This window comes from Eptatretus burgeri, chromosome 17 (genome assembly GCF_056783735.1).
Source record: "Eptatretus burgeri isolate ZD-2024b chromosome 17, Ebu_testis_v1, whole genome shotgun sequence".
NCBI classification, from domain to species: Eukaryota; Metazoa; Chordata; class Myxini; order Myxiniformes; family Myxinidae; genus Eptatretus; species Eptatretus burgeri.
Window position 1 is genome coordinate 48,169,293 of NC_140977.1, and position 25,698 is coordinate 48,194,990.

General features: G+C 43.0%; 1 protein-coding gene across 3 annotated transcripts; it reads left to right on the top strand.

The window, feature by feature from the left end:
* Positions 1 to 1,661: 1,661 nt before the first annotated feature.
* Positions 1,662 to 24,660, top strand: LOC147010020 (uncharacterized). 3 transcript variants are annotated; one of them, XM_085861031.1, is made up of 5 exons: positions 1,662 to 2,157; positions 6,377 to 6,433; positions 20,759 to 20,866; positions 21,760 to 21,896; positions 23,101 to 24,660. In XM_085861031.1, exons 1-5 carry the CDS (start codon positions 1,986 to 1,988, stop codon positions 24,547 to 24,549), a joined length of 1,923 nt encoding a protein of 640 aa, XP_085717157.1. In that variant the 5' UTR covers positions 1,662 to 1,985; the 3' UTR covers positions 24,550 to 24,660. The 3 variants fall into 3 exon arrangements, with proteins under 3 accessions (XP_085717157.1, XP_085717156.1, XP_085717158.1); XM_085861030.1 differs by lacking the exon at positions 1,662 to 2,157 and adding an exon at positions 2,263 to 2,566; XM_085861032.1 differs by lacking the exon at positions 1,662 to 2,157 and adding an exon at positions 2,263 to 2,531.
* The last annotated feature ends 1,038 nt before the right edge of the window (positions 24,661 to 25,698 follow it).

Genomic DNA, 25,698 nt, shown 5'->3' on the forward strand with positions numbered 1-25,698 from the left:
TATAGAATTACCCTTGAGAACCACCCTTTAGAATTTATTGTCCTTCAGAATTACTCTTTAAAATTACCCTTTGGAATTATCATTTAGGATTATCCTTCGAATTATCTTTTAGAATTATCCTTTGGAATTACCCTTTAGAATTTCCCTTTAGAGTTATCCTTTGGAATCGCTCTTTATAATTATCCTTTAGAATCGCTCTTTAGAATTATCCTTTAGAATTTCCCTTTGGAATTACCATTTAGAATTACCTTATAGAATTAATTACTCTTTGGAATTATCCTTTGGAATTACCCTTAAGAATTACCCTGTAGAAATAATTACCCTTTGGAATCACCCTTTGGAATTACTCTTTGGAATTACTCTTTGGAATTACCCTTTCAAATCACCCTTTAGAATTACTCTTTGGAATTACCCTTTCGAATCACCCTTTAGAATTATCCTTTAGAATTATCCTTAAGAATTGCCCTATGGAATTATCCTTTAAAATAATCCTTGACAATTACCCTTCACAATTACGCCTTAGAATTACCCTTTGGAATTACTCTCTTGAATTACCTTCTGGAATTACCCATTGGAATTAACTTTAGAATTACCCTTTAGAATTACCCTTTGGAATTAACTTTCAAATTACCCTTTGAGAATCAATGACCCATTTGAATTGTCCTTCAGAATTACCCTTTAGAATAAGCCTGGTGTTGGCTTAACGGCTAAGGTGGCTGGCTTCAGAGCCAAGGATCTTGAGTTTGAAGCCGTTGAATTAATATCAGGTGGGGTTAATTCAGCCTGTCATCTTGAGGTTGGTGAAATGAGTACCAGTGTACTTGTAACAGAGGGCATTCATTGCATCAACGGCACAGCTGTGCTCCCAGAAAAAAAATGATGCACCAGCAGTCACAGGCTGCATATGGAACAACAACAACCCTTTAGAATTAAACACGGTGGGTTTGAAAGGTGGTTATTCTTCATTTTTTGCAGATGGATGGATACAAGGAAGGATATTGTCAAACATTGAAGCAACTTCACCAGGTCATGAACCTCTGGCCGAGTAGATTCAGAGTGGACGATCTAACCATGACACCATCTAAACAGGGTTATATTACCGATATATTGATATTATATCACAATATACGAACACATTTCCCCTCAAAGTGCTGGATACCAATTAACTGGGTGTTTCTATAATCCAATTAAATATAATCATTTTGTCTCAAAGTTTAAAAAAAAACACCTCATAAATAATATTAGGGAATTCCCAAATAATACTTGGGAATTCTTATTGGTGCACAAAGGTGGAGAATGACAAAAGGTCAGGAGGGGAAAAAAGGGAATTACGAAAAGTGGAATATCACTAAAAGTTTGGATTTCCTAAAAGTGGGGGATTAACAGTAATATTGCGTGATTTTTCATCCTAGGGATCTTGATTCAAGGTAGTTGTGGGTGTGAGTTGCTGTGTTGATTGTCCAAGTTGTTGGGGGGTTGTTCAGAGTTAAGATGTAGTTCTGATTGTTGATATATCCTCCATGTGATGAAGTTCTAATCCGTGACATTCTCTGCTGTTTTCCCTCTCCTTTAACCCCTTGAGTGTGATCAGGTTTGTGGTGTGGGCGGGGTTGTTGTCCTGCAAGGGTGGTGGTGGGTTGGGTTCAGTGGGATGATTTGGTCATTGGACTTCTGTGTGGATAATTTCCTGTATTCCTTGTTCATTCATCTCTGTGTGTATCGTGTAAGCTGAAGTTGTCCATTCTCCCTTTATCTCCTTTCCCATCAGATGGATTCTGTTCAAGTTAAAATGAAAATCTGAAGAAAAAAACAAACAAGAATCGTGGGTCTGATGTTTATCCGAGAGATTCCCCTTAAATTACAGGAACGTTAAACTTGTTTTGTACTTCCGGAGGTCAACGCACGTGGTTCTTCGACTGGAGAGAGAGAGTATCGGTGAGACCGGGAGGTGGAACCGAACGTGGTGCTTCCTCGAGCTGAGGGTCATGGACCGAGACACCTGGAGCTGCGCCCACGATCCGAGCTCGTCACACTCCGGGTCGGGTTCTGATGGAGGGAAAAGAGGGGGTTCAGGACGGACTGCTGGGATCTCCGGGTTCAGGATCCTGGACGTTCAGAACTTTCGTGCTGGACTTTATGGGACTTACCAGGGACCAGGTACGGGGTTCTCTCGTGCGGGGGATATCTATTTATTACGTACTCACGGAGGTTGATTTAAAATAATAACCACTTGACGGGAGATTAATTTACCTCAGAACATTTTCTCCACAGAAACTGCAAATTCTTAAACCAATTAAATATTTCACTTTGATTTGTCGACGATCCATGAATATAACATTTTAAATGTATATAATCCATTGGACACGAACACGTTATCGTGCACAGTGTATCTATGTACTACGTACAAACACTATTTTAATATCCCAATTAATCCCACCTTGTGGAGTCAGCACGACGAGTTCTCCTCTCCACAATCCTCGATCTCGAACATTCCCTCTTGTCCCTCTCGAGCTCCACCTTCTTCAATTCTGGTCTGAGCCTTCTGCGGGTGCAGGCAGTGGTGGAGGTGCAGCGGGTGTAGGCCGTGTAGGAGGTGCGGTGGGTGTAGGCCGTGTAGGAGGTGCGGTGGGTGCAGGTAGTGGTGGAGGTGCAGCAGGTGAAGGCCGTGTAGGAGGTGCAGCGGGTGTAGGCAGTGTAGGATGTGCAGCGGGTGTAGGAGGTGCGGTGGGTGCAGGTAGTGGTGGAGGTGCAGCAGGTGAAGGCCGTGTAGGAGGTGCAGCGGGTGTAGGAGGTGCGGTGGGTGCAGGTAGTGGTGGAGGTGCAGCAGGTGAAGACCGTGTAGGAGGTGCGGTGGGTGCAGGTAGTGGTGGAAGTGGAGGAGGTGCAGCGGGTGCAGGCAGTGGAGGAGGTGCAGCGGGTGCAGGTAGTGGTGGAGGTGCAGGCAGTGGAGGATGTGCAGCGGGTGCAGGCAGTGAAGGAGGTGCGGTGTGTGCAGGCAGTGGTGGATGTGCAGCAGGTGAAGGCCGTGTAGGAGGTGCGGCGGGTGTAGGCAGTGTAGGAGGTGCGGTGGGTGCAGGCAGTGGTGGAGGTGCAGCAGGTGATGGCCGTGTAGGAGGTGCGGCGGGTGTAGGCAGTGTAGGAGGTGCGGTGGGTGGAGGTGCAGCGGGTGCAGGCAGTGGAGGATGTGCAGGCAATGGAGGAGGTGCAGTGGTGGATGTCTCTTTTTTTTTTTTTTCTTCAACTTTGACACAAGAACAGTCAGGAGAATTAACAAATAGCTGAGAGTATCGATTGAGGAGGTGAGGAAGGGCTTTTACCATCAGAATTTTACCATACCAGAAGAAAAGATCCAGGTTGGAGTGAAGGAAGTAAATGAACAGCGAGGTAGTCTTAGAGTAGATAAGGCCTGGGTCCAGATGTAGCTGGGGGCTGAGAGGTGGCTGAACAGTTAAGCGAGATGTTAACAGATATTTTCAATAGCTCACTGGAATCAGGACAAGTACCGGAGGATTGGAGAGTAGCAAATGTAACACCATCATTTAAGAAAGGAAACTACAGACCTGTTAGTTTGACTTCAGTTGTGTGGAAGGTGTTGGAGACATTAATTAAGGACCAGATGAGGAACCATTTAAACAAACACAAACTAATTAAAGGGAGTCAGCATGGGTTTACCAAAGGTAGTTCTTGTTTTACAAATCTTTTAGAGTTCTATTAAGCAGTGTCTGATTGGGTGGATGAGGGAAAGGCAGTGGACATAGTATATCTGGACTTTAAGAAGGCATTTGATAAGGTACCACGTCGGAGGTTGTTAGCCAAAGTGAGGGCTTGTGGAGTGGCTGGTCAGGTAGATAATTGGATTGCAAACTGGCTTGGTGAAAGGAAGCAAAGAGTGGCTGTGAGTGGGAGGATGTAAGTAGCGGGGTACCTCAGGTATCAGTACTCGGACCATTACTGTTCAATATTTACATCAATTATTTGGATAATGGGGGTAAAGAGTAAGCTTTCCAAATTTGCAGATGACACAAAGCTTGGAGGTGAGGTGAACAGCAGAGGGGGTGGTGATCAGATACAGGAAGGTATTGATACTTGTATGGATTGGGCAAAAGATTGGCAGACAGAATTTAACCTGAGCAAGTGTAAGGTGTTGGGGATGGGCAAGAACAATGAAAATAGAGATTACAGGATGCAAGGGGTAATGTTGGAGCGTGTCACACAGGAGAAGGATCTGGGGGTGGTAATAGATACGGGAGGTAAGCAGGCAGCACAGTGCCAGGCAGCTACAGGTAAAGCAAACAGGGTTTTAGGTTGTATTTGGAGGGGGATCAATTATAAATTAAAAGAGGTGGTGTTAACATTGTACAGGAATTTAGTGAGGGCCACATGTAGAATATTGTGTGTAGTTTTGGTCACCACAGTTCCAGAAGGACAGAGATGCCATGGAGAGGGTTCAGCGTAGGGCTACTAGATTTATTCCGGGCCAAGCTCGACTCGGCTATGAGGAGAGGCTGAAGGAGACGGGGCTTTATACACTCGAAAAAAGACGGTTACGAGGAGATACAGTATGATAGAGATGTTTAAAGTAATTAAAGGTACAGATATAATCAGTGCAGATGAATTATTTAACAGAGTAGACAGTGATAGGACCAGGGGCCATAGCCTGAGAGTAGAGAGGAGGAGAGTTAAGACAGTAGCAAAGCAGGGGACTTTCACTCAGAGAGTAGTTAATGTATGGAATGGTCTCCCTGCAAAGGTCGTGGCAGCAGAAATATTAGATAAGTTTAAATTGGAAGTTATGGAGCCGGAGGGGTATGGGGATGTTGGTCGGATTTTTCAGTAGTTTTGAGCATTGATGGGTGATTGTGTGCATTTGTACGGAGTGCTGTTGGTGGGGGTCTTATCAAGGGGTGTTGTGTGGTTGATGTATGTTTATTTCATTAAGCTCATGCCCCCTTTCCTGAGGGGAAGAAGAAAAATAATAAAAAAAAAATACAAAAACTTAAGAATTAAAAAAAATAATAATAATTATATATTTTTTGCATTTTCTTCTTTGGATCTTATGTTGATAAATTAGTATGGTGTTTGTGCAGGCATGATGGGCTGAATGGCCTTCACCTGTGTTAGATGTCCTTGTATGTATTTCCTTGAACTGTATCAATATCAAAGGCTGATTTGACCAGCTCTCCGAACTAATACAATCGTGTTCACGATGGATAGTCACAAATAAAACTTCTTCTTCACCACCTCCTGCTATATCATTCCTATTTCTTTCCTTCAGAGAGATCATTGACTCTCTCTCTCTCAGAATCCGCATCTCCATTATTTGCAGGAATCACTCTTCTTCTTATTTTGTCAACACTCGAGCCGCCTCTCCCTCGAAGAGAACCCTTTTTATTACCATTTCTTAATCAGCGGAACCGTGGGTTAGTTTGACAATCCTTTCAAAGCAACAGCCTGAAACAGGTACATTTTTCCAGGATCAAAGGTATAATTTCTCAGACCTGCATCTAATTCATTTGAGGTGAGCTGAGAATGATGCAGTTATAGTGTGTCCAGCAGTGGGTTCGGGTATTGTATGATGCAATGTGGAGTCATCTGCAAAAGGAAGAGAGGGTTTTCCAGAGCATCAGAGAGGTCGTTTATGAAGATGAGGAACGAGACTCGGCCGAAGACAGTAGCTTGGGGAACTCCTGTCCCGGTGGGAGAGTGGAGGAGAGGGCTCCATTTCTAGCAACATGTTGACTGCGTGAGTGAAGGAAATAATAAATCACGGAATGGAAGGTGTCCTTGTATGTCACAGGCAGAGAGCTTGGCAAGCAAAGCACAATCCCAGACTCTGGTGAATCCCTCAGATATGTCCAGGAAGACTGCCCTGACCTCTTGCTTGAGATTTAGCACCTCCGACCATTGCAGAGTTGGTTGGGACATAATCCAAACTGATAATCAAAATAGGGTTATGGTTCTCTTGGACAGTGGAACTGTCCGTGGGATGTCGGGATCCTTGTCCAAGGAAAGAGAGTCAAGTTTCAATTCTCATTCACACTTTGTACCGACGTCAGATTAAGCTTTCTTTGGAATAACTCGTGTCCGTGGTTCTTGTCCTGATGCCCAACACTGCCCATCAGCTCAGTGGATATACAGTATGTGTTGATATTATCTGATGCCGATCGTTCTTAGTGAAACTATTCCAAAACATTCTCCAACAAACAGTTTTTATTTCCGTGAAATTGGATTTTTTTTTAAATAAAAAAATCCGAATCGGAAACGTGTTTTTGTTTCTGGTTTAGAAGTGTTAAAGTTGTGGTTATTTTGATTGATTGTCCATTCTAGATATTATTTGTCCTTTGTTTAAAGCAGATTTTTTTTTTTCTCTCTGCAGATTCTCTCATGGTGGTGAAGGTGGAACCAGAATCTCCAGATGATTCTCTCTCACAAGGTAAGGATCCAAAATAAAATTGTGCATTGAGTTTCGTTTCAGACGTATTTTCCCCTATATCTCCAAAATTGTTGTTACAACACATATTAACTTGAAAGCTCTCGTGCATGTGCAGGTTTTGCTCACAATATAAAACAACATGTTCTCTATTAGGTTGTGCATCAGTTATTGAAACTCTGTCTGGGAATAGACTCAATATGACACAGGGTAAACAGGTGATGGATCGCCATATACTGTTTCTCAACACGCTTGTTTCCATTTTATGCTCCTTATACATTATTACTCGAACTCCCTTATCTGCTCACTTGCTTCAGACATACACCAATGTGTTCCACACCGGTGTTTCACAACAACCAGTCCGGACATTCTTCAGTTCATGATGCTTCCTTGACAGTCTGTAAGAGCTTTAATTGTACTGTATTTCACTTTTAAAGGAAAAAAAAATAATCACACAGTTTTATATTAAATAAATTTAATGTGAGCGAGTCCCTATTTCACAAAATCCAACTCACCACCCAGCACTACAATTCACCTAAATTTACATCCCACTCTATTAGCTCTGCCTCCACTCCAGGTATTCCATTTAACCTGGATGTTTGCACGTACAGTGTAGTACAGTAGGTCCTGCATAAACCCTGAAAAAGAAGGTGCCTTTGAATCGTTTTTTTTTTAACTTTAACAAATAAGTATTCAGGTAAACATAACAGAGATAAGGAAGGTGATAAAGAAAGTAATGAAAGTGATATGAAGGTTCACAAACTAAACCGTTCTAGTCTACACCATGTGGGGACTCATGTGACACTACTTGCTGTTCTTCCTGCCAAACTTGTTCGAAACACGTCCAGTCAGTTTGCGTACATTTTGCTCAACGAGTTGGCATCAATTTTTTTTATTAGCATTTCATTTGTGCCAAAAAGTTTGAAATGTCGCAGCCCAAGAAAATTAAACGAAGCATTTCCCTTCAAATGAAATTGGACATTTTAAAACGTTTTGAGAATGGGCAAGGCCATGCTGCTATTGGCCGTGCTCTTTCCCTGGCTTCCTCGACCATGAGAATGATTTGCCAAGATGCAGAAAAAAAAAATCAAGAAGCGTCCGACTCCTTTTACTGCGACTGTGTTGTGCAAGCAAAACTGAAGTGTATTGGTGATTGAAATTGAGCATTTGTTTAACATCTGGATAGAAGAACTAAGTCAATGACGGTGCCAAGTGAGCCAGATGTTAATTCAAGAGAAAGCCAAATGTTTGTTTGAAGATTTAAGACATTAAGGGGTGAATGGTCACAATCTGAAACTTTAAATGCAAGTCGAGAATGGTTGGAAAAGTTTAAAAGGAGATCAAACTTGCACAACATTAAAGTGACTGGCGAGGCTGCGAGCATGGACAATGAAGCAGTGAAGCTTTTTCCTCATCAATTGGCCGCAGTAATTGAAGAAGGTGAATATTCTTCTCATCAAATTTTCAACGTTGACGAAACAGGATTATTTTGGAAACGAATGCCCGCAAGGACTCTCATTTCCAAAGAGGAAGAAAGCATGCCTGGATTCAAGCCAACGAAAGATACACTTACATTTACTTGAAGCGAATGCGGCGGGAAATTTCAAGTTGAAGCCACTCGTCGTGAATCGTTCAGAGACACTCAGGGCTCTTAAAGGCTCCAACAAGTCAGCTTTGCCAGTCATTTGGAGAGCAAATCAGAAAGCTTGGATGACCGTGACGCTTTTCGAGAACTGGTTCATGAATCATTTTGTTCTTGCTGTGGCTGAATGCTGCAGGAAAAATAATTCGCAAAACAAAACATTATTGATTCTTGATAATGCTCCTGGCCACCCTTCAAGTATAGATGAGATCCACAGCAACATCAGAGTTGTTTTCATGCCTCCAAACACAACCTCGTTGATCCAGCTGATGGATAAGGGCATTATTTCCACTTTCAAAGCTTATTACCTGAGACACACTTTTCCCCAAGGTAGTCAAGGAAATGGAAGGTGAAAATTCTCTCACCTTTGAATAGTTCTGGAAGAGGCCCAACATATTTAATGCAATCAAAACCATCGACGAATCTTGGAAGGAAGTTACGTCTGCAAACTTCAGCAGTGTGTGGAGGAAACTCTGGCCTGATTGTGTTGAAGAGGATGCGATTCAAAATGTTATTGAAAATGTTGTCAAAATTGGCAGACAGCTGGGATTCGAGGAACTTGAGAAGGAGGATATTGAGGGATTGCTCAAATCCCATGGAGAGGAATTCTCCAATGAAGACTTAATGTACCTACGAGAGTAAATAGCTGCTGAAGATGCATCTGGGACCGTCAAAAACGTGCCCTCTAAAGCTTTGTCGAACAAAAGGCTTTTGAAAATCTTCCAACACATCAATGCGGCGAGAGACATCATGCAAGAAGATGACCCAAATGTGGAAAGGAGCATTAATGTTGCAAGGGTCTTAAGTCAGGGAATGCAGTGCTACAGGGACCTTTTATGAAGAAGAAAAAAGGCTGCGAGGCAACTCTCCCGTGATCAATTCTTCAAGAAGACTTGTCAGCCGAAGGCTGAGAAGAGTCCTGATCAAGATCAGCAATCATAAGATCGACCGTACAACTCTGTTCCTTGCCAGGATTCAGATTCAGATTTTGATTGTTAATAATATTTGTTCCAGTTGTAATGTGATTTGTGAATGTTTTTTTTTTTTATTGTGAGGCCAACCCCCGAATAAATTGCACTTGTTCATTTTCATTTTACTGCACAGTACTCCACTGTATATACTTTTATAAATCATTACAACTGCTATTTATTCATTAATAAGCACAACTTTATCTTGAGAACTCTTATTTTGGCAAAAATGCTGGTTTTTGACGTCTTTCAGGAACCTATCTCCTATTTCTAACATTATTCTTATGGGAAAACTTGTTTTGCAACAAGCTGATTCGCAATACACTCGGTTTTTCAGGAACACATCCCGAGCGTAGTTTCTTTATCGTTCCTGTAACTCCAACTATCACTGGTACAATTTCAGCTTTCTTCAGTTTCTAAGTCCTCTTCACCTCATTTTTCAGATCCTGGTATTTGGTCATTTTCCTGATTTATGTGACATTTTACTCCAAAGTCATTGGGAATTGAAACTTCGATCAACAATGCTGACCTCTCCTTTGTTGTGTTTGACCACTATGTCTGGACACAATGCTTTGTTTGCAATGTCCATACTTGATGGGATCATCTTGTCATGTGTGAGCATTACTTGTTCATTTTCAAGGATTGGATTTGCTTTGTGTTTCCATGATTGTTTTGGGACTGGGATGTTGAAATATTGACAGATGTGCTCGTAGATTACTCTACAGACCCTGTCATGTCTTTCTGTGTACATCTGTTCTGACATGAGTTTTTTTTACATCCAAAAAGGAGGTGACTGGTAGTTTGTTATTTCTGCTCAAAACCTGAATTTAGCCGATTGGCTCAATCCTGCCATTTTCTTAAAGGCATCAGTATAATATGATTGGTGTTGGGCATTGATGATGACTCATTCTCCATCCCAACTAATTTGACCTCTTCTTAGCCATTCCAAAGAGCCTTCATTGTCGATCCCTATAGTCCGGGAGCCAACCTGTGTACGAGGCTGTTTTAGGGTTGGACCTTACAGCCTCTGCTATAAAATTTTACACCCCCAGGATGTTTAGATATATGTTTGCAGTTCATGAAAACCAATGTTGGCAATTCATAAGCTCTTGCGAAAAATTTTGGCGGCCGTTTTTGTTTGAGGAAGATTTGAAAAATTTGATAAAACAGCAATTGTCAATAAAATTTCTAAAAAAATTAAAAAATCACATTCATGAAAAATAAATGTGAACTAAATGTAAGAATTCAATCAGTGCATTGTAAAATGACAAAAAAAAATTGCCTTTGTGAAAGTAAACCTCGTAAAAGTACATAATTTTGTGAAAAATGCCTTAAAAATAACGTTTTTTGAAGATGGCCTTTAGAACTTTTCTTATCATAGGCAGATGCTGCATTAGAATACTAATTTCTCTTAATGTGATATGAACATGGTATCCATGGCTAATTAAAACAGCAAATTTGATTGAGTTCTATCAATTTTTAAAGAGAAAATTAACATTTTTGTCAACCAAAGTTACCCCTACCCCAAAATCCTCTTACTCTATTGAACACAGTTCGGTTAAGGTTTGCTGGATCCAGGTTGGGTACTTCACAGTTCACTCTTCCAAAGGAAAATTCAATGGTGTTTGGAGTGACATGGCCCTGGAGCAGACATACAACAATGAAGGGAAGACATCTCTGTTCAAACGCATATCTCAGGCACCAGCTGCTCGAGATAAATATGTGAAAACAGCACCATTTCTCACAGCTGTATCAGAGAACATAAAGTCTATGGCTAATCTAGGCCAACAGGAATCTACTCATCATGGAGAAACACAGAAGCAGGCAACAGAAGAACATATGCATGTTGAGGAGATCAAGAAAGTGATATGCCAGCAGATGATAAACCCATTCCAGTGTAACAACCAAGTGGTTCTGCTCAATAGAGCAACTAGTGAGAAGGCTGCTTCAAAAGACTTGGTCCATGCTCAAGCTAAGGGCATGGAAGCCATTATGAAAGCAGAAGAGGTGGTCTCTATTAAGATTGAACCACTGAAGCTGGTAACTTTCTCCTCACAGAAGAAATCAAAACCATCAAGGAAACAGAGTTTAATCAGGATCTATCAAGATGAGACTGCAACTACACGTGTGCTGTGTTTCTATCGAGATGCCGACCCAGTCACAAGACAGATTGCATTTTCCCATGAGTGGACAGACTATCCATCATCCCTGTTTGAGGTTGATCCACGCTTAGCACAGGGGGTTGTAATGCGCAAAGGCAACGAGTCTGATTTCGTGGCAGTGCTAATTGCTGAAGCTGAGCAGGATGTTGTTTTACAGCTGCCATCATTACCACAGAGTGACCTATACACAGTTTATCTGGTAGACACAATGGCATTTGTAAATAAATACCAAAAAATGGGTGCGAAAACATTTGGTGAACTTCCCCAGCTGTATCTTCGCAAGCAGGTGTATCCTGCAGTTGAAACCTGAAATGTGCAACTGTGTCAACATCATTGGTGATCAGTATGATTTTGATGATAGCCATACTTTGAAGGGTGATGAGCAGCAGAGGAGAAACCAGACAGACCAGGCAAGACAATTCTCACCATCCAAGAGTCTAGAAATTCCGGACTGGAATTTATTCATGAAGAATCCAAGAAATAAAGGAAATCTTCAGAACTTCATTGGCACTTCACTTTGTGAGAGTCCTGAAGCTATTCCGGATGGAGTGACCATCATTCTTGGTAGTATGATGGAAAACAAAGCTCACACTCTTTCCATCACATCAGCATCAAGTTCAGTTCTGGACTTACCTTGTGAAGAACATGAAGAGGCAGACACAAGGATTATTGCTCATCTTGCGTATTGTGTGGAATATCTTGATCACCATCGAGCTGTTGTGCATGCAACAGATACAGACATAATTATGCTGTGTATATATCACTTCTGCTGCTTGAACACATTGCAAGAACTCTGGATACAACGGCAGAATCAATACCTACCTATTCATGAGCTGGTAGAAGTGTTGAGCAAGAAGTACCAGAAAATCCTCTTGATGTCACAGCTACACTTCTGTGCACATATGTGTTGTGTGGATGTGACACAGTGAGCTACCCATTCAGAAGGGGAAAAGAAGAGGTCAGGTCAGGTATGGGAGCATGTGCCAGAACAGCGCGTCGCTGCGTCCACTTTCCGCCGGTACTCCAGGGGCCTCCGTCTGGCCATCCCCCAGGCAGATGCCAGGCCCATCCCCATCTCCTTGAGATGATGGTCAACCTGCTGCAACCATGAGGCACGTGGTCGGCCCACTGGCCTCCCACTCATGAGACTCCCTCGCTGAGAGAATCTGGTGAGTAGGATCAGCGTCAGGAAAACGAGCCACATGTCCATACAGCCGCAGCTGACGCTCACGGACTATGCAGGTAACAAATCTCATCCGAGTCTCTCTCAGCAACCGCTCGTTGGACACAAAATCCGACCAGCGATAGCCAAGGATTCTCCGAAGAGACCTGGTACCAAAGGAATTAAGTCTCCGTCTCAGATCCTTGGTCAAAGTCCAAGTCTCGCACCCATAGAGCAAGACTGGAAGTACCAAGGACCTGAAGACTCAGACTTTCGTCCTCCCGCACAGGTACCGGCAGCGCCACACCCCATGATCCAGTGAATCCATGACTCCCCAGGCCCGACCCAGACGTCTATTGACCTCCGGCTCACAACCTGCGGAGACATGAATATCACTGCCAAGGTAAGTGAATCTCTCCACGACCTCAACATCCTCACCACAAACAGACACAGACAGGACAGCAGCATCCAAGATGTCACCGAAAGCCTGGATCTTAGTTTTGACCCAAGAAATCCGTAATCCCAACGGCTCCGACTCCTCATTCAGCACCTCGAGGGCCCCCAAGAGGATGTCTAAAGTCTCCGCAAAGATGACTGCATCATCTGCAAAATCAAGGTCTGAGATCTTGACATTGCCAAACGATGCACCGCAACTTGATCTCTCCGACATCCTCCCTAGAATCCAGTCCATACAAGTGCTGAAAAGTGTGGGGGCAAGTACACATCCCTGACGAACTCCAGTAACAACTGGAAATAAGTCAGAGATGGTACCACCACACTTCACAGCACTCTCAGTACCAGAGTAGAGTTCAGACATCAGATCGATCAGTTTCGGTGGCACCCCACGAAGACCAAGAATCCTCCAGAGGACATCCCGATTCACTGAATCGAACGCTTTACAGAGATCAACATAGGCTGCAAGCAGCCCCTGCCGAAACTCTCGTCTGTGTTCGGTGAGGACACGAAGTGCAAGGATACGGTCAATCGTTGACCTCTTTGGTGTAAAGCCTGACTGCTCTGGACGCTGGTGCTCAAGCAGATGGTGGCAAACCCTATCAAGAATTATCCGAGCAAAGACCTTGCCCGGCACTGAGAGCAGCGTCACCCCTCGGTAGTTTTTGCAGTCTTGGCGATCACCCTTCCCTTTCCAGAGAGGGACAACAAGGCCCCTCTTCCAGTCAGTTGGGATGATGCCTGTGTTCCTGTGAAAAGAAGAGCAGCACAGGTTTCTCTGGGACTGATAGGAAACCTTCCCCACCTTGTTGATTTTGGAAGAGATAGTGAAATGGCAGCAACAGAATGTGTCATTGATGAGGCCAGAGTATACTGGACTGCTCTGCATGGCCAAAAAGGGTTCAGCTGTTTGGATACCCTCAGGCAGCATATGTTTGTCTCTTCAAAATTAGACCTTAGGTCACTGCCAGCAACAGAAGATGCGTTTTACTTCCTTGTTTTAAGAGCATTGTATCAATTGCTTCTGTATAGACGTGCACATCTCAGTGACCGAGCACTTCCCCCAGCCACAACATTTGGCAGAACCCTTATCAATGGAAAACTGGTCCCAATTCTCATGTCTAAGCCAGCCAAGCCAAACATAGACAAAACGGTGTCTTGCATGTGCAAATTATCCAAATGTCTGAAACGATGTTCATGCAAAAAGGCTGCTGTGCCTTGCTGAGTGACATGCATATGCCTTGGTCAGAGAGGTTCATGTGGTGGAGTTGTTTCAGAGAGTGACTCTTCCTCTGAAGAGGATGTTTCATGTCACAATATTGTGTTAATCCATTTCTAATTTTATCTTCCTTAAAACCATGGCATGTAAAAGTATGTTCTTGTTCCTGACCCCATTGATAGTCAAGCATTTCTGAGTTACATAAATCTTTTGTTGTTTGACATATAACCTTGTCAATTGAAGGTAGGTTAAATCTACACCAATTGTGATATAGGAAATGAACTCCTCTTTAATATGAGGGGTCATTTGTGTATATAGGTTTAGTGGTTATGATTTTAGGACAATATGAATTACCCCTACCCCCATCCTACATCTTCGCTTTTGCCAACATTTTGTTATCAGAGGGGGCTCGCAAAAGTGTTGACTGTGTTGTTGCGCAAGAGTTTCACCATTGCCAACATTGGTTTTCATATACTCAAAGGGTGTCTCTTTATGAAAATCAACACAAAAATTTTATAGCAGACCGGGCAATTTTTTTTTAATTTTGATCGGTTGGCTCCCGGACTACTATCCTGTCAAGCTCTTTTTAAAAAAAAACAATCTTCCTGCTCTTTTGTCATTCTCCCATTTGCTAGAGTATAATCTGCTGACATTTATTTTTGTAGTTTTCCTTTTTGATTTTGCAATCATTACCTCTGCCACCAAAGGTGGAAGGAGGTTATGTTTTCACCCCTTTCTGTCTGTTCGTCTGTCTCTTTGTATACAGGATATCTCAAAAAGTTGTGGACGGATTCAGATTAAATTTTGTGGACAGGTTGGGTGTGTGACAAGGACGAACTGATTAGATTTTGGTGAAGAACCGGAACCGGATCCGGATCTGATAATTTTTTAAGTGATTCTTCACCATTGAGAGATAGGGCTAAACTGAAATATAGCAAAATATCTCCAAAAGTTGTGGACGGATTCAGACGAAACTTGGTGGACAGGTTGGGTGTGTCGCAAGGACGAATCGATTCGATTTTGGTGAAGATTGAATCCGGATCTGGATACGAGAATTATTTAATTTTTTAAAGTGATTCTTCACCATTGAGAGATGTCGTCCTGTATAGCATGACATTTCAAAAATGTATTGGGCCCAATATGTTCTCGTGGATCAGGCATTATGTGGCGGAGGTATGCACTCGACCAAGTGCCCTTCTAGTTGCAACTAGGGTTTGTGTCAGCTCTAGGCATAGTTTGAACATAATATATATTGTGTGTGTGTGTGTGTGTGTGTGTGTGTGTGTGTGTGTGTGTGTGTGTGTGTGTGTGTGTCATCATAGAAAGAGGGGTTTGCATTTGCTGTACTTTATTTATCATCTATATTTATTTCTTCTGGTGAATTTATCGTGAACTGCTTTGTGTCCCCTTCGCCCCAGAGAAAGTCCCAACATTCGTCCCCCACGGTCCCCTCCTCTTGCCGGGTGTGCTTTTTTGTTGTCAATAAAAGTTATTGATTAATTGATAAATGAATACATGTCACCTTCCTTGTCCTGTTTGCCTTCGAGTAATTTGGACCACCGGGATTAGCCTCGTAATTAACGTCTTCAAAGGAGATTATAACCGTTTGGCCTCTGCGGGCAAGACCTGACGTTTACAGGAACCCGTGAGTGGCCTCCGTGAACGCCACAGTATATAATTGAAACGTGTCTTCGGATTTGAGGATCGGAGCTGGTGGATTAAATAAGTGGCAAAATGTGGAGTGAAACCTAAAAAAAATTAAAGAAATTAGCGATTATTACAACGAAGCGTATTTGATTTAAGCAAGGCTCCATCCTTTTCCATATTTACACAATAATATGTGAAATTGCCAAATCATTAAACTAACTTTTTCTACTGTTCGGGGAGTTACATTGAGTGAACAAAAGATTACGGAATGTGCCGAAAGTGTAACTTCATTGAGTTACACGTGGCAGCGACTGGGTTGGCAAAATAAATTAAATCAAAGATCAATTTAAAAGAACGATTAACATCACTAGGGGATTAGAATGAGTAGAGCAACAGGGCAAGTGAACTATGAGTTCAAGAGAGAAATTGAAAATATTGTCGTAATATTTTAATGAATTTACTCTTTGAAAAATCTCCATTCAATTTTTGAGGCATTGCTCTTCCTCCCCTTCCTCGCTCCCCTCCTAGCACTCACTTCCTTTCTCTCCTTTTTTCTCTCTCCCATCTTTTGCAAATCAGCTTATTCTGATTTGTTATATCAGAAAGAGCTTATTCGTCACACGGTCATGAATTATTTAACTACAATATGAGGCCGTTCAAAAATTATGTAACTTTTTTTCGTAATTTATGTAACGTAATGTAATGTTTGTTTACGTAACATAACATAACGCTTGATTACTGTGCGTTCTGACTGGCTTGATTAAACCTTACTATTATTTGACATACGATTACATTTTTCAGGGTCCCTCATCGGGATTAACACTCGACCCAAACAAAGCCAATAGAAATCTGACACAGCAAACCCGGACAGTGTATAATCAGCAGAGACCTCGAGGCCTAATGTGCTCGGCCCACCAGAAAACCAAGATGGTGGCCATATCATTTTGTGCCATGGTGGGTGGAGTCAAGTGACCAATGTGGGTGTGCTCCAGCAGCTGACTGACCAATGGGTGTACATTTCAAAAATCGACTCCCAAAAAGAACCGCAACAGCAGCAGCAACAGCAACACGATGCTCTTGTAGATACGTATTGTGACAACTGCTTGTAGGTCCTTAGTCACACAACAAATGCAAAGTTGTTTATGTTGAAGATGCTCAAAAAGATTAACTTAGACATGGAAGATTTGCTTACCATTTATAAAGGCGACATTAGATCACTTTTAGAGTATACTGTTCCAGCATGGAATGCTGGTCTCACAATCACAATTGGAACTGGTTCAGAAAATGGCTCTTCAAATCATTCTAGGACAATTATACAATGATTATGATCAGGCCCTTCAGTTTTGTTATATTCCAACCTTGAAACAATGTAGGTTTTAAATTTGTCTGAGATTCGTAGGCCAATTATGAAAATCTAATGAGTTTAGACATTGGCTTCCAGACCTCAGGCTGGATAAGTCACAATCCTCTTTCAGAAATTCATCTCAACTTTCACAAATCATGTGTAAAACCCAAAGGTATAAAAAATAGTGCCAAACCATACATTGTTAAGATTCTTTATGAATTTTGTACATTGAGTAATAACATGTATATCTTTTTAATAACATACTGCTGATTTTGATTATCTTATGATGTACAATGTGGCTGCTGTCCTCTTTTTGTTTCATGTTAACTTTGCATCACCTGACCCTGCCTTTTGGTCTTCAGGTAGCTCACACCTTTTAGCTCTATTTTTCTTTGAACCTTTCATTGCATGGCTCCTGGACTGAGTTTTCATTCTTCCCTTCTTTAATCCCACTCACTCTTTTTTTTTTTTGCCTTTTCACATGTTTACCTAATCTCTGTTTCAACCTTGTGATGTGCTATCCATCACATCTATTCTCTAACCCTTCCCTTGCTTTCTGCTACATTCACCCTCCTTCAGTGTCTATCCTGCCTTATGGTCACGTTACTTTGCAATGCAAATTGCTCCCATTCCTTGTCATTTAGCTTTCTCAGTATGTGTAGGTGACGGGTTGTTTCTCAGTATGCGTAGGTGATGGGTTGTTGAAGTGCACACTCATTTTTAATTGTTTATGTTCACATGTTTAATGTGGATGGTTTAGTCTTTTTGACTTGTAGTGACAGACAGTTAGAAAATTTGTCTGTTCATTTTTAGAATGCCTCTTTCTTTCTGCATGTTAATTGGAATACAATTTAAATATATTGCAATGTACTATTTTACAGCCATTACATTTCTGTTTTCCCTGTGTTTGGTTGAATATAACCATGACTACTACTAGTACTACTACTACTACTACACTTAAGCCTGGTGTTGGTTTAGTGGTTAGGGTGGTGGCTTGGGATCCTTGGGTCCTGAGTGGTCCTGAGTTCAAGCCCCGTTGGCCGCTGAATAAAAATACACCAGGAGGTTGACTCAGCCTGTCATCCTTCCGAGGTCGGCAAAATGATTACCAGTGTACTGGTAAGAGGGACACTGCATCAGCGGCATAGCCACGTCCCAACCAATGATGCAACCAGCAGCCACAGGCTGCACTCGATGGAGAGAGAGAGAGAGAGAGAGAGAGAGAGAGAGAGAGAGAGAGAGAGAGAGAGAGAGAGAGAGAGAGAGACTATTACACTTCAACTCTGCTTTTGGTGTTTCCCCTGTCCATTTTGCTTCCTTCCATTCTGCTCGAGTTCTTCCACAAGCCTCACCTCAATCATTTGTACAAAAACAAATCAAAAAACCCGATATCAGCAACTTGATTAACATTACGCAACTCGCAATTTGAAATACAGGATGAAGGAAAGACTGATAACATCCGGTCGAGCCTTTCATTCAAAAACTTCTTCTTAAATACGTGTCTGTGCCGGATGAGTCGTGACATGTTGCTTACAAAGAAAAGTATTTCTGCATTCATATTGTTACGGCTGTGGAAATTCGCAAACCACCATTCAGGGCCTGCAGGTGAGATATCTCTAAGTACATGTGTAGTTAGCCCAAACCCGTTGTATAGAGGGATTTTATGTGATTCATCCGGGCTGCGACGCTTTGAGTTAGCCATTTTTTCTGTTTTATCTTTATTTTGAACCAACCACGTCTCAACCGCCATCACACAACAACCACGCCACCACCACCATCTACGCTCCCACATCATCGCATCACCGCCATTCCCAAACGGTACCATAACCATCAAACCACCACTGAAAACCCTCCACCACCTTCACCTCTCTCCTTCTACGGCCATTCCCGCACCACCTGTGAACACTGAACGTCGGGCTGTCTCGGGCCCGTTTGGCGTTTGGTGCCGAGCGAACCGAGCCGCGAGTGCAAATAGCGGCCTTTCCGAGGGAAAATTCAGATCAAAAACGCTACACGCCCACTTTTCCTCCGTCCAATTAGCGAGCGCGGGGCGGCTTGGCCCCGCCTCCAGGCGCGTGTGTGTGAAGTCGATATATGCAAATTATAGGATCAGGGGAGGTTCACGCCCCCGTTTCCTCCGACCAATGGGCGAGCGTGGCTCCGCCCCCGAGGTCATTCTGATCCGAATATTTACATACTGGCTTCTCCTGCCCGCCTATAAAAAAGCGAGTGCAAGGCGAATTGTGAGTCAAGTCGGGTGAGGAGAGTGCGGAACTGAAGAGAGTGGCAAAGTCGAGTCAGTCGGGTGAAGAGAGTGGCAGAGTCGAGTCGGTCGAGTGAGGAGAGTGCGGAACTGAGGAGAGTGGCAAAGTCGGGTCAGTCGGGTGAGGAGAGTGCAGAACTGAGAAGGGTTGCAGGAAGAGGAAAAGGAGCTCGGGTCCGAGGCGAGAAGGACGGCGGTCGGTTACGGTGTGGGGAATCGCTCATCTCATCGCGGGACCCAAGCCAGCCAGCCATTCTCCTCCCCCAGGGCATCAACAATTCCCCTTTTCCCCCCGCGCTGAGATAGTGCAAAAGGGGGCCCCGTTCCCACCCCACTCCAACACGTTGACCTCGTGCCAACGTCGTGCCAACGAAACCCGCCAAGGAGCACGGAGTCGGGGCACAGCCGCGTGGCCACATTTGCGGCTCGCCCGCCAACGCGTCACAAGGACGCGGGTCGGACCCCCCAGTCTCGTGGACCTGGCCGCTCCTCCAAGTCACGTGCACATTTGGCCTACAGGCCTGTCTGTCTCCTTGTCTATGAGGGTGGCTTCTTTCCTTTGCTTTTGTGTAAATGTGTGTTGGCGCCGTCTGCAAAGTAAAGCTGTATAAGTGTTGCCGTGTGTGCGCGTAGTCGGTATTAACTCTGAGTCGTTGTTGCTTTTATTGTTTTGGTTGCTTTATGTGCATTTTGACTGTATGGCTGTATATACGTGCTTTCCGTGTGCCGGGAAATAAATGTGCATTGTGTGAACTTTTTTCCCGTTTAGCTTCGTCTTTTTTCCTCATTGAATCTCCATCCTGCTTCACATAAAGGGTTCGTAGTGGGTGCAAAACGCTCGGTAAATAATCTGAACCGTCGAGGTCGACTATAACACCGCTCGGTTATCCCGATGGTACGGAACGGGTCGCCCAAGCGGCTTGTGTCCGGAGTCGACCTGTGGCGAGGTACGATCGCCCGGTTTACCATCCGCGTGGGTACTGAGGTAGGTCGAGTTTGGCGAACAACCCTATCCTACGCGGGTGGCCGATTGGCACGATTGTGGTGAGGTTGAAAGGCCCACCCGTGACTGGCTCCGGGTGATAGTTCCCGGGGGGGGGGCACGACTGAATTGTCCGTCCGGTGGGCGACGTGCCGCAATCCGAGTTACGTGGTCGTCCGCACGCCGGCGGGCGCGAATTCGCAACAATATCATTTATTCTTTTTATATTTTTACATAATCGAGACTGGTGGGAGAGCTGCACAACAAATGGAGGAGGGTCAACAAACTGACGGCAAGGACTTGGCAGACATGACAGATAGTCTTTGCCTTGGAAGTTGTACACAAACCAAGAGATGTACTCTCTAGATTACAATGGGCAGTGTATGTCCACTATACTAATATCCATAATCTTAATGAGGTGGACACACATAACTTGTATTCAATCATGAAGATCCTGCTCTTGGCTAATATTGGATCTTTTGCAGGTGAAACGGATCCAGTGGAGGCTGGATGTCTTCCTTATAACGATCTTCAGCCTTCAAATGGCATTCAAGTGAAAGAAGAGCTGAATGAAGATTCTCTCTCTGCAGATGGTGAGTACATTGAGGCTTTTGTTGGCCAGAATGGTTATTTATGATGGTTTCCTGCATCTTATTCGAACACTTGCATATCTCAAGTGTCAGGAACAGTCAGATCATTTCTGTTTTAATCAAGATTGACCGCACTAGGCCCACCAGAAAACCAACATGGTGGCCATATCATTGAAAATCATATCATGAAAATCATATCATGAATGATTACATCATGAAATCATATCATGAAAACCAACATGGCAGCCTATTTTGTCTGGGTGCTATAGTGGGTGGAGTAAAGCGACAGATGTGGGTGTGGTCCGATCAATGGGTACATATTTCAAAAACCAACTCCCACCAAGAAACACCAACAACAGCAATGCATAGCTCTTGTAGACCTGCGACATGTCGCAGGTAAAAAGAGCCCAATTTATTCCCCCGAATAGTTAAGCGTCACCCTATAGTATCGGGGGAGGTTCATTGCTGTTGTAGGATTTGTTTCTGCAATTAGCAGCCCCAATTTTTAATGGTACCACGGAGCTTCTTAGACCCTGAGGAGTACTATAAAGCACCATATCGGAAAAAATATTTTTAGGTTGAGTTGAATACTTTTTGATGCAAGACATTTCAGCTTTTAATTTTTAATTAAGCTCTAAAATTTTCTGAAAACATGTTTTCACTTTGTCATTGTGGGGTATTTTGTGTAGATTGGTAGCAAAAAAACTCAAATTTAATCCATTTTAAATTCAGGCTGTAACGCAACAAAATGTGACAAAGTCTGAGGGTGTGAATACTTTCTGAAGGCCCCGTTTATATACACACACTTTCTTTTTTAAGATCCATACCATTGTGTTAATGCTGTTTTTATATCTCCCCCTGATCCAAATACTGACTTTTCTATGAACAATTTTCAGAGAAATCAAGGAGGATCATCGGGATGTTTCCCCGTACCAACAATATTCATACTTTCACTGAGAGATCTTTGCAGCAACACCAGAAGATTCACTGTGTGAAGTACAGGGATTACGAACAGAAATGTAGTCAAGAACAGGTACACCTGAATATCGACATTTGTGAAAAACACACAAGGGCACTGAAAGCACTTCATCGCTGAGTTTCTCCTCAGTCCCTCGGGTACACACAAATACCTATACCGTGACAAGTCCGTACATGTGTAGTTTGTGCATTCAAGCATTTGGGCAAAAGTCAGCCTACCAAGTACACTTGAGGATTTATACAAGAGAAACACCATTGATATGCAGTTTATTTAATACATTTTATCAGAAAACCTCCCTTTGGTAGATTCAGTGGTGTAATGGATAAAGCGTTTGCTCTGAGTCTGGTACGTCGGCGGTTCACTCCCGACCACGGCTCGGTCGTTCCAAAGATTTTACAAGTGATATGTGCTGTCTTCTTGCTTGTTACTTAGCATTTTGGATAATGCACAGACAAACAACCATTGCATGTGCTTGCTGGGACCATTGGTCTCCTCCAATGAAGTTCCTTGTTACTAGCCCATCCCCCACACAGTGGAAAATGGGGTTTTGCAATCACGTCTGTCTGTCGGTGTGTTTGTCAGGGCCGTAACGTTTTTACCATTTGAGCTTTTGTCATCAAATTTTCAACCAAGCTTTATTATGACAATATGGAGAAGTCAAATTAATAATTTTGCTGAAATAATTTTCATTATTAATTATTATTGATGTTATTCTTCAACCCTTTTTTGGCCTTTTTGCTCTTATTGTTTAACATTTTCTTTTTTTCCCAGAACCCACTTGTGTGAGTGACACCAAATTTTCAGGGTAGCAGCGCCCCTCCCCCCACGGAGAATATTTTGATGATAATTTTGACATCATGTGTCATGTGGTATGGCAGCCATCTTGGATTAAATGCAAATAATGAAAACATTATATATCTGAAACCGCTGATCGGAAAAATTTGAAACTTGGCACATCTCGTTCCACTCTCAATGGGAAATAACATTTTGTAAGGATGACGTCATTGGTAAGGTGGTAGACCAGCCAAAAATGTTTAATTCAAAATCTTCGTTTACCATTGACATTCAGTGTGTATGTCCAGGCTGTTACAGCTTTTGTCATCAAATCTTCAACAAACCTTTATTATGAGATAGTGGAGAACACAATGACTAAAATGTCCAATTTTTTTTTAACCTGTCACTTTCGTGAGGTTTAGTTTGAGTACAAAGCGGACAGGCTTTGCATTTTGAGATGCTTTCTCCTTTTTTTTTTTACCAGAATCACAAAAGGACCCCTACTGGTGAAAAGCTGCACAAGTGCACGATGTGCAATAAATCATTCACTCAGATGTCAACATGCTTGACACATATGCGTGCACACACTGGTGAGAAGCCATATAAGTGCAGTGTGTGCAATACAGCATTCTCTCACTTCTCGAGCTGCCAGTTACACATGAGGATCCACACCGGGGAGAAGCTGCATAAGTGCACTGTGTGCAACAAATCTTTTGTTCGGCATTCCAAATGCCGGACACACATGATGACTCATTCTGGAGAAAAGCCTTACAAATGCAAATTGTGCAATAAATCATTCACTGAAAACTCAAATGTAGAACGACATATGAGGATCCACACTGGAGAAAAGCCATATGAATGCAGTATTTGCAGGAAATCGTTTTCTCAGAGGTCATCCTGCCAGGTACACATGCGGACACACACTGGTGAGAAGCCATATAAGTGCAATGTGTGCAATAAAGCATTCAGGGATATCTCAGGCCGCCAGGTACACATGAGGACCCACACTAGGGAGATGCTGTTTAAATGTAGAGTGTGCAATAAATCATTTATTCAGAGGTCAACGTGCAAGATCCACATGCAGGTGCACACCGGTGAGAAGCCATACAAGTGCAATGTGTGCAGTAGACCATTCAGTGACAGCTCAAGTCTGCGGACACACTTTAGGACTCACACAGGCGAGAAACCGTATAAATGCAGTATGTGCACAAGATCATTCAGTCAAACTTCAGGCCGTCAGATACACATGCGGACACACACTGGTGAGCGGCCATACAAGTGCAATTTGTGCTATAGAACATTCATCGACACCTCAGGGCGCCATGTACACATGAGGACCCACACCAGGGAGAAGCTGTACAAATGCCATGTGTGCAATAAAACATTTGTTGACACCCTATCCCGTCATGTACACATGAGGACTCACACTGGGGAGAAGCCGTTTAAGTGCAGCATTTGCAATAAATCATTTACTCATAAGTCGTACTCTACACACTTGAGGACTCACTCTGGGGAGAAACCGTTTAAGTGCAGTCTCTGCACTCGATCATTCACTCAGAAGTCAAGCTGCAATATACACATGAGGACACATACTGGAGAAAGGCCTTACAAGTGCAGTGTGTGCGATAGAACATTAAGTAACAGCTCAAGCCTCAGGGCTCACATTAGGACTCACACTGGGGAGAAACCATTTAATTGCAGTTTGTGCAATAAATCATTCAGTCAGAATGCAGGTTGCAAGGCACACATGAGGACACATACGGGAGAAAAGCCTTTCAAGTGCACTATTTGCAAAAGATTATTTCGTCAAATTTCACACTGCAACACACACATGATGACCCATGCTGGTTATGATAACAGACAAACACTGCAAAAAAAGTATGCTGCTCCCCAAGAAGAGATATCAAACACTACCATGGAAACAAAGACTTGAGAGTTAGGACACAACTGAGAAAATAAACGGGACAAATGCTCTCTCCACCATAAAAAACAAAACAACCAAATACGTGATTGTTGTTCAGGCGATTTAGTTACATTTCATCATGGGAAATAGATGTGGTGCAAACCTGCAAACCTCTGATAGAGATAAATGCTGAAAAATTACATGTCCTTTTTTATTGTGACCTAATCAATATTGCATTGTGGTGAATGTTTTCGATTAGGGATCCAAGGTGGAACCCAGTAATGACATTGTGACTATGTGCATCTCCGGAAGCAATCACTGCATTTCACCATCGTCACTTTGACCATATGAGCAGACTAAACTGAGTCTCGGGAATGGCATTCAATGTCAAAATCAGCTCCTGTTCCAGCTCATTGAAGGTCCGTGGCTGACTAGAGAAGGTTCGAACGTGACGATCAATGATATCCCAGAGATGTTCAATTGGATTTAAGTCTGGAGAGAGGGCAGGCCAGGGTGTCATGACATTAACTTTGGCATTTACAAAAACATTCCTTGTGTGAATGGCTCTGTGAGCAGAACATTATCTTGCATAAAGATGAGTCCTGGACCCAAGTTGAAGGTTAGGCAACATAAGTTTCTGTAAGAGCTTGTTAATGTATCGATCTGCCATCATATTACCATCGATACAGATCAGGTTGATTCAAAAAGTTTCGGCAACACCAACCCACATCATGACACCTATACATCCAAAATTTGTGGCTTCCTGGACACAGACTGGGTTAAATTGCTCAATGTGTCTTCTGTAGACTAGTGCATGGCCATCATGTCTTTCAAGGAGACACTTGGGCTTGTCACCGAACATAACACTTGCCCATTTCCCCCATGTCAAGTCGGACATGCTGAGTTGATCAGTGCAAGCGTGCTTGGATGTGTCGCAGTGCAAGTCTTGGACACTGAACAGGACGTTGAGCACGGGTCTATGCATTACGGAGACATTTCAAAACGGTGCTGACATTTATCCTGCGAGGTCCATGGAGTGTGTTTGCAGTACCCTCGGCAGTTTAAAACCAATTTCTTCGAGGGGTTGTGCAAATGTATTGGCCCCGAGTCAGTATCCTGGAACTTCCACTTCTTGGCATATCTCTTGTTGTTGATACATTGGCTTGAAAATGTAGACTG